We start from the raw sequence: 15,703 nt of genomic DNA, 5'->3' as shown, positions 1-15,703 counted from the left end.
TCTGCTGGTTTTAGGTTACACCACTAAGGATGCCAATTCCACCACCACCTCCACCATTGCCTCTAGTGTCACCACCATGACTACCAGCACCACCACCACCACCACTGTCACCACCACCATCACCTCCACCATCACCATCAGGACTACCACCATCACCATCACCATCACCACCAAGACTGCCAGCACTACCACCATCACCATCACCACTGTCACCACCAGGACTACCACCATCACCATCACCACCACCACCACCACCTCCACTGTCACCACCACCATCACCTCCACCATCACCACCAGGACTACCACCATCACCATCACCACCACCACCACCACCTCCACTGTCACCACCACCATCACCTCTATGATCACCATCACCACCACCTCCACTGTCACCACCACCATCACCTCTACGATCACCATCACCACCACCTCCACTGTCACCACCACCATCACCTCTATGATCACCATCACCACCACCGCACTACCACCATCACCATCACCTCCACTGTCACCACCACCATCACCTCTATGATCACCATCACCACCACTGCACCACCACCATCACCATCACCACCACCTCTACGATCACCACCACCACCTCCACTGTCACCACCACCACCACCATCACCATCACCACCACTACCACCCCACTGTCACCACCACCATCACCACCATCACCACCACCTCCACTATCACCACCACCATCACCTCTACGATCACCATCACCACCACCACCAACTAGTGAGGTTGAACTCATGCTTGGTCCAGAACCTGAGCCAAGCATCTTATACCCTATGACCCTGGGTCCTTGGAAGGACCTCATAAGCTTGGGGTATCCTCCTCCTCCTCACAGAGGAGGACTCTGAGTCACAGAGAGAGAACCTGGCCTGGCCGGGTCCCTGTGGTCCTGGATACAAACTCGGCCTGCCCGGCTCCAAGCCCAGAGACGCGTGCAGTGCCTGAAATCAGCCTTTTGAGTGGTGGCCCACATGGGAACGAGAGGTGGTCTCTTGGCCTCTCTGCCACTGTCACTCTCCCATAACACTGTATGCATCCTCTGTTTGCCTTGTTCTCAAATGACTGATATTTCTGATTGCATACTGGAATGAATATTGATTTGGATCCCACACTTGGAAGAAAATAAACCAATCCAAATTCTTTTTCCTTTGTCTATCAGACCATGATTCATTTTTTAATAGCTTTTATAAACTGTGAAGCTTGTATAGGGCTTTGTCTACCCTCAAAGAGTATTTCAGTCTGGCCCCCGGTTCTTGTGCTCCAGGTCCACGAGAGAGATTGGAAGAGGCTGGCCTTGAGGACTCGAGGGATGAGGCCGCAAGCCAAGGTATGATGGCAGCCGCAGGAGGCCGAAGAGGCAGGGACGGATTCTCCCCCAGGGCCTCTGCCAACAACTTGATTCCCACCCCCGTCATACTGATTTAGAACTTTTGGCCTCCGAAACAGTGAAAGAATACATTTCTGTTGTTTTCAGTCACGCTGTTCATGGCAATTTGTTACAGCAGTCCCAGGGAGCTAACAAACCCCTGGCCTCCATTCTGAGAAGGCTGGAATCTTTTATTGCAGGTGACGGGAGTCGTTGAAGCTGCATGAGGCATGGAGTGTCTGTAGGATTCGGACCAAACTGCAGGACGGGGCCAGGGAAGCACGGATTAGAGGGCGGAGACACTGGAAGCTCGGGAGCGGGTCAAAAGCTGTGATTCAGCCCCTAAGAGCTGCTGTGGGCCTGGGGGACGGTGAGGCGGGGAGGCTGGAAGGAAACAGCCCGGGAACTGTCCAGTCGTGGGAACTGTCCTGGATGTGTGCATGTTCCCTAGCAGGACGCGGCCACCCGGACTCTGTAAACCCCCACTTGCTCAGACTCTGGGCTGCCCTGAGGCTCAGTGGGATTTCAGGGCCCACTTTCCCGCTCAGGTCTGCAGCAGCCTCCACCCTGAATCCATCTGTCATGGCTGGTCCACTCACCGCTCTTGTCATCTTTTGGGGTTGCTTTGTTTCTGTTTTTTCTCGCTTCTAGTGTCTGAGGCCAAGCTCCATTGTTATAAATAATGGATCCCAGGGGACTGAAAATGCACAAAGCTAGGAGCCAGAAGAACAAGAAATGTCCTGAGGCGGAGCTCGACTCGGAGGGCTGCTTGACGCTAGGACGTGGCTGAGGGCGTCTGTCTGCTTCAAATTTGCTTTACTTCTTGAGATCTAACCCCAGTAAGAGGTGGCTCGTGGTCCACGAGCCTTGCACTTCCCCTCGATGGGCCCTCGTCCTGCTACCCTGCCTGCGTCTCCCAGGCCTGTCTCAGCTCTGCTGCATCAGGACTCCGAGTGTGGTCCCGGGGGACCCATCCTGGGGTCAGGGCTCCTGGGTGCCCCGGCTGGGAGGGGGCAGGTGGAGAGGACCTGGCGCCGAAGCCCCTCGGGGACCACCCATGGGGAGCCTTCCCCCAACATGCAGTCCCTCTGGCCCTGTTTCAAGGTAGAATGTGAGTGTGGCGGGGATCGGGGAAGGGCGAAAAGACAAGGTGTAGAAGAAACCGCGGGAAAGCGAGACCTGTGACCAGGAGGCGGGAAGGGCCCCTCTCTCCAGCTCAGGCCAGAGGGCTCGGCTGTCCTGCAAAGCAAGCGTCCACGTCCCACTGTCAGTCCCAGTGGGAATGAACCGGGAATCCGAGGGTTCTAGGGAAGCTGCGCCTTTCAGCCCTTTCCAGAGAACGATCAAGGCTTTCGGGGGAGGGCTGTATTTGGAGAAAGTCTTTAAAGAGGTAATGAAGTTAAAATGAGGCAATTATATGAGTTTTCTGGGGCTACCGGAACAAAGTGCCACAAACGGGCAGCTTAAAACCACAGAAGTTTATGCAGGCCGGGAGTCTGCAGTCAAGGTGAGGGCGGGCTTGGGTCCTTCTGGAGGCTCTCAGGGAGAGTCCATCCTCGTCTCTCTCAAGCTCTGGTGGCGGCAAGCAACCCCTGGGGCTCCCTGGCTTGTGGACACATGACCCCGGTCTCCACCTCCACCTTCTGTTCTCTGTATGTGCACATTCATTTCCCTCTTCTTAAAGGACACAGTCACGTGGGATAAAGGCCCCTCCTCGACCGGCATGACCTCGTCTCACCTTGGTTACATCTGCAAAGACCCTGTTTCCAAGCACAGTCCCATTCACAGGTACTGGGGGTTAGGACGTGGGCATATCTTTTGGGGGGGGACACAATTCACCCCAAACAGTGGGGACCCACGGGAACAAAGACAGGACGAGGTGACAACGCAGGCAGGCGGGAACCTGCCAGAGGCACCTGGGGACGTCACGCGGGCGCCCTGGCGAACAGTGGCGTGTGCACTGAGATGGGAACTCGGGGAGAAAGTCCAGTGAGCTGAGCTGGCCGTGGGGCGCGGGGGAGCCGAGAGGCTTCCATCTGCAGTGGGGGCGGCCTTCCTACCTCCCTCCATCACCTCCTGTATTTCCTTCTCTTTTTCTTTCTTTTTTTTTTTTTTTTTGCGGTACTCGGGCCTCTCACTGTTGTGGCCTCTCCCGTCGCAGAGCACAGGCTCCGGACACGCAGGCTCAGCGGCCATGGCTCACGGGCCCAGCTGCTCCACGGCATGTGGGATCTTCCCGGACCGGGGCATGAACCCGTGTCCCCTGAATCGGCAGGCGGACTCCCAACCACTGCGCCACCAGGGAAGCCCTTCCTTTTCTTTTTATTGCTTGAAATTTCATTAGAAAAATTGAGCACAGTTTTTCTGCCAGAAAAGAAATGTCTCTGGGCATGGGTGACGCTGGGGGCCCTGAGCGGGTCCAAGCCCCACCGTCCTGCGTCTTATCCAGGCGGAGGCTGGCGTCCACCGCTGGGAGAAACCCCCCCCGGGCATCCTCTACGGCTGCTACAAGCGCCTCCAAAGATCGGGGTTTCTGCTCAGTGAGGGTGCACTTTCGGGGGTGCTCATCCCTGATGTAACGTCAACCGGGCACAATGTCTCCTGGGCCACACCGAGACGCCCACTGTCCCACATCGTGCGGCACCCGTGCCACCCAGCATGTGGAGGCCGTGTCACCCGTGCAGCCTCTGCACCGAACCAAACAATCCCTCTGGGGCTCACTAGTTTTACTTTGATGCCTGGGGCTCACAGCGGTTGGCCTAAAGCCATGAAACCCTGGCTTCTTCTTCCAGAAGCCAAGCCTGGCACGTCCAAGGGCGGGGGGGTGGGAGCTGGAGGCTTCGAGGGGGGCCCTGTGGTGTCTGGACCCAACCTGCGTCCGCTGGGAGCTGCCTGAGCTGTCCCTCTGGAGCGTGTGGGGAGGGGTCACCACAGGGCCACAGACCGAGTCAGAAACCCCAGACGTAGAGGGGGCCCCGCTGCTCCAGCACCAGTGCCCAAGAGGCCCAGAGTCCCCCATCCCTGGAGAGGCGCTGGGCTTCAGGGAAAGGCCTGGGAGGGGAGATGCCGTGCACAGGACGAGTCGGAAAAAATAGGGTGCAGGGCTTGGCATGCTGTCACGTTCCGGGGGGGGAATATGGGGTGCAGGGCGAGGGAAGCAGGTGGAACGGGGTCTGGACGTGTCCATGGCTCAGAATATCAGCCACATCCGCCGGTGCACGCAGCCCGCACCCTCCAGGCTCACTCACGGGAGCCCTGAGAATCGGGCCCTGACGATCAGGCTTAACGTCTTAGGTGCCCAGGACAGGCCGGCGAGTCTGACTCTGAGAAGGGCCGCCCTCACCCTCTGCCCACCCACCTCAGCACCCTCGGGCATCACCCAGGCATCACCTGCACGGGAGTGTCCTCTCTGTCCCTGAGGCTGGGACCCATCTCATCCACCTTTTCTGCCTGGTGCCAGCAGCACTGCTTCAAGAAATACTCCCGGAGAAAACTCACTGCTCCTACATGTGCCCCTTTATAACTCTCTGCCACAGGAAGTGCCTCTCCGACCCTCACCCCTTGGAATATTCTGGGCCGTCTTTGCCAGGAGGGCACAGGTGCCATCTCTCATCTCTGCTCTTTGGGGCTCAGCCTTCAAAACACCCCCTGCAAAATGGGTCTCAAATACATGCGGGACCACCGCTGCACATCCTGTCAGCTCCAGGGGGGCGTCTTAAGCCACCTCTGAGTCACGTGTTCCACTGCTTCTTGTGTTTGCTCTTTTTCTGTTATTAATAGTGATGGTAAGGCATCTGAGGCTTACGTAAGAAGCTTCATTGAGAGATCTCAGAGTATGTGTGACCATGAATTTAGAGCCTTTAAGCACTGCCCACATCTTGACTTTTCCCCCGTGAAGCTTATATAACACAACTCTGAGCGCAAACATTTTGGGGGCTGCTCCCCAAAGCGCTCTGGAACCGGTGCGCATGGCAGACGGGCTCCAGACGAGCCGCCAGCCACGCCCGGCTGCTTCTGCCGGCAGTCAGCCTTTGCGTAACAAGGAACGATGCTCTGGGTTAGCTGTTCTTGCAAATGGGAATTGCAGGTGGAGAGATTATTGAAGATCTCTAGATGATGATGTCAAATGTACTGCCTCTTTTTCTGTTATTTGTAAGGCTATAAATGTAAAAACAAAAAAATCCCCAAGGCAGAAGCTGCGGGGATAAAGCCAGCCTGAATCACTGGGTCTGCTAACCGTTCCGCCTACAGAATGAATCAATGCACCTTGCAGCTGGCCTCGGGGATGCCTGACCCCACCTGGACAGCACCCTGGTTCCCGGAGCCTGCAGCTGGGCGGTGGTGACTGCAGGGCAGTGGCCGCTTTTCCTTGCGGCCGTGTTCCCTCTCGGCTAAACCGAGGAGGGTCTGCCTGTGACAGATCGCCCAGGGCCGAGCAGCTCTCCCAGGCTGCACATGGGGGCTGGGGGAGCACAGCCAGCATCCAAGGGACAGAGACAGCAGAGTGCTCCTGGGGCCACAGGGGACAGCGACCAGCCGAGCACTCTCCAAACACCGCTCCTTTCCACAGCAAGGCTGATTTCGCCTGTAAAATTATTGTTAAGTGCTTGTGGGTACCGCTACCATCCCCTTCAGCAAAACAAACGAACCAGAAGCCTGGAAATCCTAATGCAGCGGGAGAGCATGCGGGCATGCAGGCTGCCCCACGTCACCATCGGGACTGGTGGTCCTAGTGCATCCAAGCCGAGAGTCTGCACTGGGTGGTCACGTCCCCCTCCCCTGCCCTCCCTCCTCACCGCTGTCCTGATGGAGCGCCACCTCCGAAACAGTCGGAGGAGAAATGAAAGGCATTGGCAGCCTTTTCTTTGCTGGGAAGAATGGGGGAAGGAGGGAGGTTTGGGGGCCGACCTGGGGAACACAGTCACCGGGTATCACAGAGCTGGATACACCCGAGGGGCTGGGCCGGCCCCCTCATTCCACAGAGCACTCCTGGACACACGACCCTGTGCCTGGAACGACGGCAGGACACACGGGGCCACACGTCTCGGGAAGGTTCCCCCAGCCAGACACGGGGATATGGCGGCTTGAATCCATGACGTGCGTAAATAATAAACAACAAGTAAAAATAACACGACCTTCCTAAGCATACACCACATGCCACCCCGCTTCAGCACACATGCTTGAATTTAATCACAGCGGCCCTGTGGAGTGGACCCTGGCTTCCCCCCACCTCACAGACGGAGACGCCGAGGCATGTAACTTGCCCACACGCTCGCGGGTGCAAACGCAGACAAACCCGCCCCAGAATCGGTGCTCTCGACTGTGATGTCATGTTGCTGGTAAATGGACTGAGTGTAATTGAATCTGAAAAGCATCTGTCTCCCCTGAACAGTGGACTCCCGTCCCCGCCTGTAACATTTCACTTCATCGACCACACCGCACACAACCGCCCTAGATGAGCACGACCAGGACCAGTAAATGGGGGAGGGCTTTGGGAACACAAAGTTTTCCAGAAGACACAATAATTCACTATTGCGACAGACCTACACTTTGCAGACTGAGGTGATAAGAGCGGAAATGATTCAGGTTTAAAAGATAGCAGGCAAATTCGTTGACGAATAAATGGAATGTGGTCCAACCACACAATGCAATCTTATTCAGCCTTAAAGAGGAAGGACATTCTGACACCTGCTACAACACGGATGAACCTTGAGGGCATTAGGCTCAGTGGAATAAGCCAGTCACAAAAAGACAAATCCTGTATGATCCCACCTATAGGAGGTCCCTAAGGGACTCAGATTCACAGAGACAGAAAGTAGAGCGGTGGCTGCCGGGCGGCTGGGGAGGGGGGACGGGGAGTCAGTGTTTAGTGGGGACAGAGTTTCAGTTGGGAAAATGAGAAAGTTCTGGAGACGGATGGTGGTGATGGCTGCACAACAATGTGAATGTATCCACGCCACTAACTGTACACTGAAAATGGCGAAGGCGGTAAACTTTTATGCTACGTGTATTTTACTACAATTTTTAAAAATTAAAAAAAAAATGGGCTTCCCTGGTGGCGCAGTGGTTGAGAGTCCGCCTGCCGATGCAGGGGACACGGGTTCGTGCCCCGGTCCGGGAGGATCCCACATGCCGTGGAGCGGCTGGGCCCGTGAGCCATGGCTGCTGAGCCTGCGCGTCCGGAGCCTGTGCTCCGCAACGGGAGAGGCCACAGCAGTGAGAGGCCCGCGTACCGCAAAACAAACAAACAAACAAAAAATTCAAAAAAGTGTTAGGCAGGGCATCTAAAGCCAACTGAACAGAACGTTCTGGCTCTTCTTTAATTGTGTCAAGACCAGGTTTTCAGAGGTGCTGTGAGTTTCTGTTCAGGCAGAAGTCCCCATCGGGCGATCAGCTTTGGGAATTGAGAAGGAGATGTGGTGCCTGGTGGGCTGATGGGGTGGGGGACAGCTAGGCAGGGCTGCGGCCAAGGCAAATAACCACACCATCGACTGCAGAGGTTATGTTTTTGAAAATGTTTGGTGCCATTTCCAAGGCACCTGAATGCACTGTACAGTGACCCACAGCACGGCTGTAAACCCGGTGCCCAGGGAGAGACGGGTGCACTTTTTATACTCCCACGGCTGGATCTTTAAGCGTGCACTACCTTAGAATACTTTTTTCTCAAAAAGGTTCAGAACCCTGGAAACGCAAACACTTAACCACAGAAGTGGGAGGAATTAGCCCAATGAGCTGACCTAGAGGCTATGGCTCCATCTCAACGTCTTTCGAGCTGGGCGGCTGACATGCCTCCTGCACTGGCCGCGAGCCGTCCTCCAGGCTGGAGCCCATCCTCTGCCACACCTGGGCGGGGGCTGCCGGGGCCCCCGCTCCCATCTCATGGCCTGTCCGGCCGAAGGGGAGGGGATGGGAACATGGAGGAATCCTTCACTGGGGCAGGGTTGGGCTGCAGCTGTCTTGACAAGGACACCTGAGGTCCTTCTGTGTCCTCTGGGGACCCTCTCAGCTCTTCTTGCCAAAGACCTCCCCCAGTCCCCAGGAGTGCAGCCTGCCACCTGCAAACCACAAACCCAGCCTGCAGTGACCCAAGGCTGCCTGTCTGCCCAGCCCCTGCTGCCCACTGCTGGGCTTGTGTTGGGGTCCCCGTGGCTGGCACAGGGCTCAGCCTCCTGGCTGAGTGTGCAAATGAGGGTTCCCAGAAGCTGACGGGGCGCCCTGCCCTTGCTTTTCCTCCCTGACACTCAGAGCCGTACTCTGCACGTTTCTGAGGCCAAGCAGCCGCTCAGCCCACAAGGGCTCTGGTGAGGCCACTGGCCCTCTTGCTCAGGGCAAGAGATTCGCCTCTGCCGGGTCGGAGAGGGAGGTGCCCTGGGCAGTGGCCCGGGGTCTCGGGGCCTTGGCACTGCCCCCCTCTTTGTGGCTGTCTGTCACAGTGGGCTGGCTCACAGATATGAAACCGGGGACACCAAGGCACTGCCAAGTCTTCTTCCAGAGTCTCCGAGTGGACAGGGCAGACGGAGGGGGCTGGGGGACAGGACATGCTTACTGAGCCCCCCCGGGTGGCCGGCTCTGCCCTGGGCTCTGCATGAGCACTACTGAGCGCCATCTGCATCACCCCGTGTGGGGCGTCAGCACTGCACCCACCTCACCGAGGAGAAGGTGACCTTTCCGTGGCAGAGCCGGGCACTGAGAGGCTGTCTGTCCAGCACCACGGCCTCTGCCCCTCCACGTGTCCGCCGAGAGCAGCTCCGGCCCCCCTGCACTTGGCCGGCAAGGTCTCCGTGTCATTATCCGTCAACGCTGATGACATAAGTGAGGTTCGGGCCTCCAGCCAACCCCGTGCTGGGGCGTCCGGATGTCAGAAAGCGTCTGGTTTAAGAGGTCTTCCGACCGTAGCTAGTGGGAAGGAGGGAGTCCAGCAGCCTCCTGAGTTCTCCACGACCTCGGGCTAAAATTTGAGAGACTGAGTTTCCAAGAGGTGTTATTTGGAAGCATCTGATACGGCATCTCAGGAGTCAGGCTGACTTACTGTAGTGGCTGATCTACTTGTTGAAAAAGAGACTGAAAATGGAGACGTCAATGTTCACAGCCCAGCTCTGGCACAGCTGCAGACAGAGGGTCATCACAGGCAGGGGCTGGGTCTTCTCCCCATCACGACCAGCCCTATACCTCCATTTGCACCGGAATCCCTGAAAGGGCATGGAATGACCCCCTTTCTCCACCTTCCCTTGGCTGCAATTAGCTTATTACCATTTCAATATCTTTTTAAAGCTCTTATATTATGAACATTAAAAGGAGGATAAACGACTTGGCTGGGACTGCGGAGGGCGACCAAGGGGAGTCGCTGTCCACCTGGCAGCGCAGAAGCCCAGAGGACTCGCTGGGTCTGCCTGGCCAGGGAGTGCATCCCTGTACAGACGGGCATAGACCCTTCCGGTCGGCAGGCCAGGGATGTTCTGAGCGTGGGGCAAAGCAGGGGCACACATCTGCGGGCAGAAGGGAATCTCCACTAGGCTTCACCAGGCAGCCAGCCAGACATTCCAGGAGGGGAAAGACATTCCATGAGCCAGGGAGGGACTCCAGGCCCCGCCATGCAGACCGCGCTGGACCAGACGGGGGCAGGTGCACCCTGCAACAAACAGGCTGAAGACGAGCAGCCAGCTTGAAGCGCTGGTTCGTGTCTGTGCCAGAGGCAGCGGAGGCTGCCGTCCTCGGAGGGCACAGAGCCAGAGCAGGGCAGGGGGGCACAGGGAGACTGCGGCAGAGCGGGCAGAGCCGGGCTCCCAGCGCAGGGAGGAGGGAGGGCCTGAGCCCCGGGGGAACCTCTGGGGAGGGGATGGCAGGCCCGGCCCTGCAGCTCCACGGGGGCTGAATGCCGGCTTCGTGGCCCGGGGTCCCAGGTGTCAACAGGGCCAGGCTGGGGGGAGGGCAGCAGGGTGGAGAGAAGGCCCGGCAGAGGGGGGCTTAGCCCCAGCGGGGAAGGGGGCACAGTCACAGGGCGGGGAGAACCAACCACGACAAGGCGTTGGACCTGGGAACAGCCTTCTGTTGACATGTTAACAACGTTCCAATGCTCTAACTGCTCTTCCTTTTGGATTTTTCTCATTTGTTCCATTATTTTAGAGCAGAAACAACTTAGTAGAACTCAAGTGGCTGATCGCCCATTAAGACCTGAGTTCCAGCTGCAGAGCGAGGCGGGAACAAGGACGTGGCAACTCAGAGAGGCCGAGGGTGGTCCCAGCAGAGCCAGGTGGTCCCCCTGACAAGGGGCTGTGCCCCGGGGGGGCCGCTAGACCAGGGTGATGCACCAACAGGCGGTCCCTTTCAACGGCACTTATCCTGGTCTCCAGGATGGTCAGTCTTGCCCACATGAGGCCTCTCACCAGACCCAAGCCCAAGGCCAGGTCCGGGGGTCCCACAAAGGCCTCTCTCTGCCTCATTCAGGAGGTGGGCAAACCCACGCCCGGACGTGCCACCAGGCAGGACCCCTCAAGCTCCCTGATGCCAAGGGCATCGTCCCGTCATGCCCCGGGCAACCCAGCCGAGCTTATCCTTGCTCCGGACACGGGTGGGAGAAAGGAGCAGTTGCTGAGGTCAGGGAAGCTGCGGAGAGAAACAGCAAGCCCTCTGGGTAGGGACAGGACGCATCAGCTCCTGGAGCAGAGTCCTCGGAGCTGCGGCTCCGGCTCTCTGGGCTTGGGGGCTCCCACTCCCTCCTCCTTCACTTGGGGCTGGCAGGTGCCAGGTCCCACCTGCCCCCCTGGCAGGTGGAGGCGCAGGCGACGGGGACAGGTGTGCAGAGGTGTTGCTGGCTGCGTGAGGCCGCAGCCCTGGCCATACGGCAGTTCCCGGCCTGGGTCTTCCTGAGGCCACCCAGTCTGCGAGAAGGGCTCCTTCCCCACAACGCCAGTCTTCTCTGAGGAAGGAAACCTCTTCATTGGGCCCCATGTACGGCCGGCATCACAGCCCCTTCCCGCCAGCCGAATCCCGCGGTGTCCTGCCCGGCACCAGGCACCCTGCAACAGCGGCAGTTTACTATCTGTCCCTCCCAGGGGAAGCAGGGGGCAGAGGGGCCATGGCTCAGGGGGACTCACCAAGCTGGATCCCAGCTCTCAGCACACAGCAGCTGCTCAGTAAACTCGTTTGGATAACTAAGCTATTTGTCCTGTCTGCTTTGACTCCTACAACAAGCAGCATGACTGGCATCCCCGCATGACAGTGGAGAAATCCACGGCAGAGAGAGGTTAGGTAACTAACCCGAGGCCATGGGGATGGTAGTGGAGGCGCTTAGGACAGGACCGCCGTCTGGCTCCTGGCATGGCTGCCAGCCGCCTGGGATGCTGCTTCTGTGTAGACCCAGGAAGGAGCCAGACCCGGGAAGATAAGCCACGTCTGCCCTCTGAGCCTCCGCTGCACAGCTTCTGCAGGAGAATCCGGCGGATGGAACACGGATCCCTCAAGTGGACCCCAGATCCCCGTGGTGGCCTCCCACTGGATACCTGAGCAGGTGAAGTGACCGTGTGTGCTGGAGTCTCCTTCACACCAAGGAAGCAGTGAACCAGCCTCCCGAGGGCCGCCACGGTTTCTCTAGGAACCTGGAACACCTACGGTACGATCACTACGGTACGTCCTCAGACGGGGACGCTGGCTGGCTGTCCCTACGGACGACGTTACGTCTGTACCCCAAGCTTTGCTGGAGCAGACACCATCTGCAGAAGCCACTGTTTTGACTGTTACCTTCTTCTTCCCCGCTGGGGCCCTCTCTGGAGCACGGAAGGACCAGGAGCCGGGGCACTGGATGGACAGGGAGCAGAAACAACGTGGGGCCCACAGGAGGGACGATGGGCAGACAGAACAGCACACGCGCCAGAGGCGGTACCTGCCTCACCCCCTGACTCAGACTCCGCGGGGCTCTCCCCTCAAGAGTGACCTTCCCCGGAAAGGAGGTGGGATGGGGATAAAAGGGAGAGAGAACACGACTGCATGCTGGGAACTTTAGGAATTAATCCGGTGCCTGGGACTTTAAGAAGAGAAACCGCAGCTGCTGGAAGCACTGCTGCAGGAGCTCTCAACCCAGGATGAAAGTCCCGGCAGTGCTGCTGGGTATCGAGCGTGAGGTGAGCGCGGGGCTATGACTTTCTAGCACACGCCTGGAAGCCCAAATGATCCGGTTCTCCCCCAGGGCTAAAGGTGCAGCCAGGAGCCCCCAGCAGGGCCGGCAGCAAAGGCAGAGGGCACAGAGCGAGGTCAACAAGCACTGACCGAGACGGCAGAGGTCTGGGGACCACAGCCCGCCTCCCCCGTTTTGTATCAGTTAAAGGCATGGACGAAACAGAGAGAGAGCATCACGCCCGCGGTGTTCCAGAGTGTGCCAGGCACTCTGTCTGCATGGCCTCCTTCACTGTGCACGAGAGTCTATGAAGCAGATGTTTTTGTTCCACTTTACTGACCAGGAGGCCAGCTCAGAAGAGCCAAGGGTTAGATGCCCAGGATCACAGAAAGTGGTGGAACCAGCACTCAACATCAGATCTGGCACCCCTGAGCGCAGGTGCCCGCGGTCTCCCAGGGCCAGCTGCAGGGCTGCTTTCGTGGAGGTCACCCAAACCTTGAGCATCTCAGCCGCAAAATGCCCACAATGACAGCTGAGCCGAGCTCGCCACTCACCGTCACCTCCCCCTTCCACTGTTCACCCACATCCCACTGAATTTCTCCGGGAAACCTTTGGGAAGTTCCTGGGAAGGAACTGTCACTTCTGATGGTGACAGCATCTCATCGCGCCTCTTTCCAAAGAAAAAAAGGGCCAATCTTTGATAATTCTCCTCTGCTGGGGTAGAAAGAGCGTGTGTGCTTGTGTACATGTGTGCATGTTTGTCTGTGTGTGTGCATGCGTGTGTGTTTGTGCTTGTGTGTGTTTACATGTGGTGCGTGCACATATTTTTATGTGCATGCTGTGTGTGAATGCATGTGCACACGAATGTGCCCAGGTGTGTGCATGTTTGTGCATGTGTGTCCATGCTGGAGCAGGGAAGTACTCAGCGGAGGGCACTTTCTTCCTTTGGGGAGGCTGTTAAATTCCTGTGCAGTCACAGGTGCCCAGCCCTGGCAGTCAGGGGACCTGGGGGAAGTACTGCATCAGGTCACCACCTGCCCTGTGCTGATGAAATAAGAGGGGTGGACCACCTGCCCTTGTCTCAGCTGCTTCCTGTTCCCCGTTATATGGTTCCAATGAAGCGGGCTATAGTGGGACAAGGGGAGCCCATACTTCTCCTTTCCTGGGATCAAGCAGGGGATGGGCTGAGAGTGAAGCAGCTGGCAGAGGCTTGTGTGAGAACTGGAGACACCCGAGCCCCCGAGGCTTCTCCGTGCCTGGCTGGGGCACCCCCCCCTGCTTCCCAGCTCTGGGTGCGCCACCTTGAGAAGAGCAAAGTGAGCCGCAGCAGCTGCAGGGTTTCCCTGAAACGTCCAGCTGAGATCTGGGAGCGTTTCCCTCACTGTGGCCTTTCCTGCCCCCTGCACCCAGGACCTTAGGGGGAGCTTAGAGAAGCCCGCTCCAAGCCAGCTTTCTTATTGTCCCTCTCTGCCAGTGAGAAGCAGGAGATGCTCTGAATGTAAAGCTGGTCCAGAGGGTCACCCAGTCTCTCCGCAGGCCCAGGAGGTAGCGCAGCCCCGGGGTCACCCCTGACGGTCAGAGCCGACCACCTGCTGGGATGGGTAACTGAAGGAGGTGGGGGGATGAGCAGCCCCTGCTGAGCCAGCCTCTACCAACACCCCACCCCCCCACCGCCACCAACCTGCTCCCTGCTGGCCGGGAAGCAGTGCCCGGTCCCCACAGGGGCTGCGAGCTCCAGGCACCCTCCCTGTCTGAGGACTCTGCCCGGCAGGTCTGCCCACCGGCTCCCGGGGAGTGTTCCACCGGAAGTAAAAGGCTTAACGGACCAGCCTCTGAACGAAGGAACTCAGCCTAATCATATCTGTTACAAAGAAAGCTCTGCCCACGAAATGGAAAAAATACCCCCTTGCAGTCGCGCCTTTCCACGGGGCCGCGCGTGGGGACACCTGCCCCGCAGAGCCCCACCAACCCCCGGCCCGAGTTGTCGAGGGCCGCAGCAGGCTCCACGGATGCCGGTTCGCTGGACCGCGGTCCCCTCCCCCGCCGGCACCCCCTGGCCGGCCCCCACCCGCCTCCGGGACCCCGCGCTGTCACTGGGGAGGGGCCGCCGCCGGGCTGGCACCGCAGGGCGCGCGCCGGGAGGGCGCCCGCGCCGGGCTGGGAAGCTTGGGGAGGGGGCTACCTTCTGAATGCGTCCATCGATGTCCAAATAGATGGCCTTGGGCCGGTAGCTGGAGGAGCCCGTTCCCATCTTGACGAGCGCTGCACTTGGACTTTTTACTGTACTTTCTCGACGCCAGCCGCCGCGGGGAGGGCGGGGAGTGGGAGGAGGGGGCGGGTAGCGGGAGGACGCGGGGACCAGCCAACCAGCGCGCCGCCGTGGCCCGTGCCGCCGGCTCGGCCCCTCCTCTCCCCGCCCCGTCCTCCTCTGCCCCACTCCGCCTTCCTCCCTCCTTCCCCTTCCCTCCCCGTTTCTCCTCTCTCCCTTATCTTCACTCCCTTTTCTCCCCCTCCCACATTAAGGAACACCCCCTCATCTTCCCTTTGAGTCCAGCCGCCCTGGGGACAGGGCCAAGCAGCCTGTCTCCAAGTGCCCTCTGGACAGGTGCTCATAGCGAGCGACACCCTGTGGCTGCAAAGCTGGTCACCTTCCCATGTGACCAGATTCCCATAGCGACCCCCTCTGGCTGCAGGGCTGGTCACCTCCCCATGTGACCGGATTCCCATAGCGACCCCCTCTGGCTGCAGGGGGCTGGTCACCTCCCCATGGGACCAGATTCCCATAGCAACCCCCTCTGGCCACAGGGCTGGTCACCTCCCCAAGTGGACAGTTGCCAGCTGGGACTCCTTTGCCGCAGGTGGATACTCCATCATCAGCAAGCACCTGGCTGGCATGGGGCCGTAAGCTATTTGTGGTCATGACCTAAACCCAAGCACCACTTAAGGCTAGGAGAATCCCCCTGGGTTCCTGCTTTCCCTGCTGTGAGTGCCGTTCTCATTTAATTTCAACAGGAGATGGGAAAAGTTTCTTCTCCGTGTACCTCCTTCCCCTAAGTTTTCTGTACATCCTCGAGAGTGGAAGCTTTTTCCCGCTGCACCCAGAGCTGAAATGGCAATTTTATTTCTGTCCTTGATGTAGCCAGAGTGAGGATTACCCAGGCACCAGTTATTTGCTGGTTTCAGCACTGTTCTGGTCCCCACCCGCCTTG

The 15,703-nt window shown here is 58.5% G+C and overlaps 1 protein-coding gene across 1 annotated transcript in view; it reads right to left on the bottom strand.

Annotated features, from left to right (window-relative positions):
* The window catches only part of PDE9A (phosphodiesterase 9A), a gene marked incomplete at its 5' end in the record, with an annotated part of 98,636 nt that extends 83,891 nt beyond the window's left edge, over positions 1–14,745 (bottom strand). The window contains one exon of the mRNA XM_079704369.1: positions 14,677–14,745. Within this exon, the coding sequence (XP_079560495.1) occupies positions 14,677–14,745 (69 nt within the window). The remainder of the gene's footprint in view (positions 1–14,676) is intronic.
* Positions 14,746–15,703: the final 958 nt, after the last annotated feature.

Source organism: Hyperoodon ampullatus (assembly GCF_949752795.1).
Source record: "Hyperoodon ampullatus genome assembly, chromosome: 5".
NCBI classification, from domain to species: Eukaryota; Metazoa; Chordata; class Mammalia; order Artiodactyla; family Ziphiidae; genus Hyperoodon; species Hyperoodon ampullatus.
Note: the sequence above shows the minus strand (reverse complement) of the source record. Positions and strands in the feature narration are given on the sequence as shown.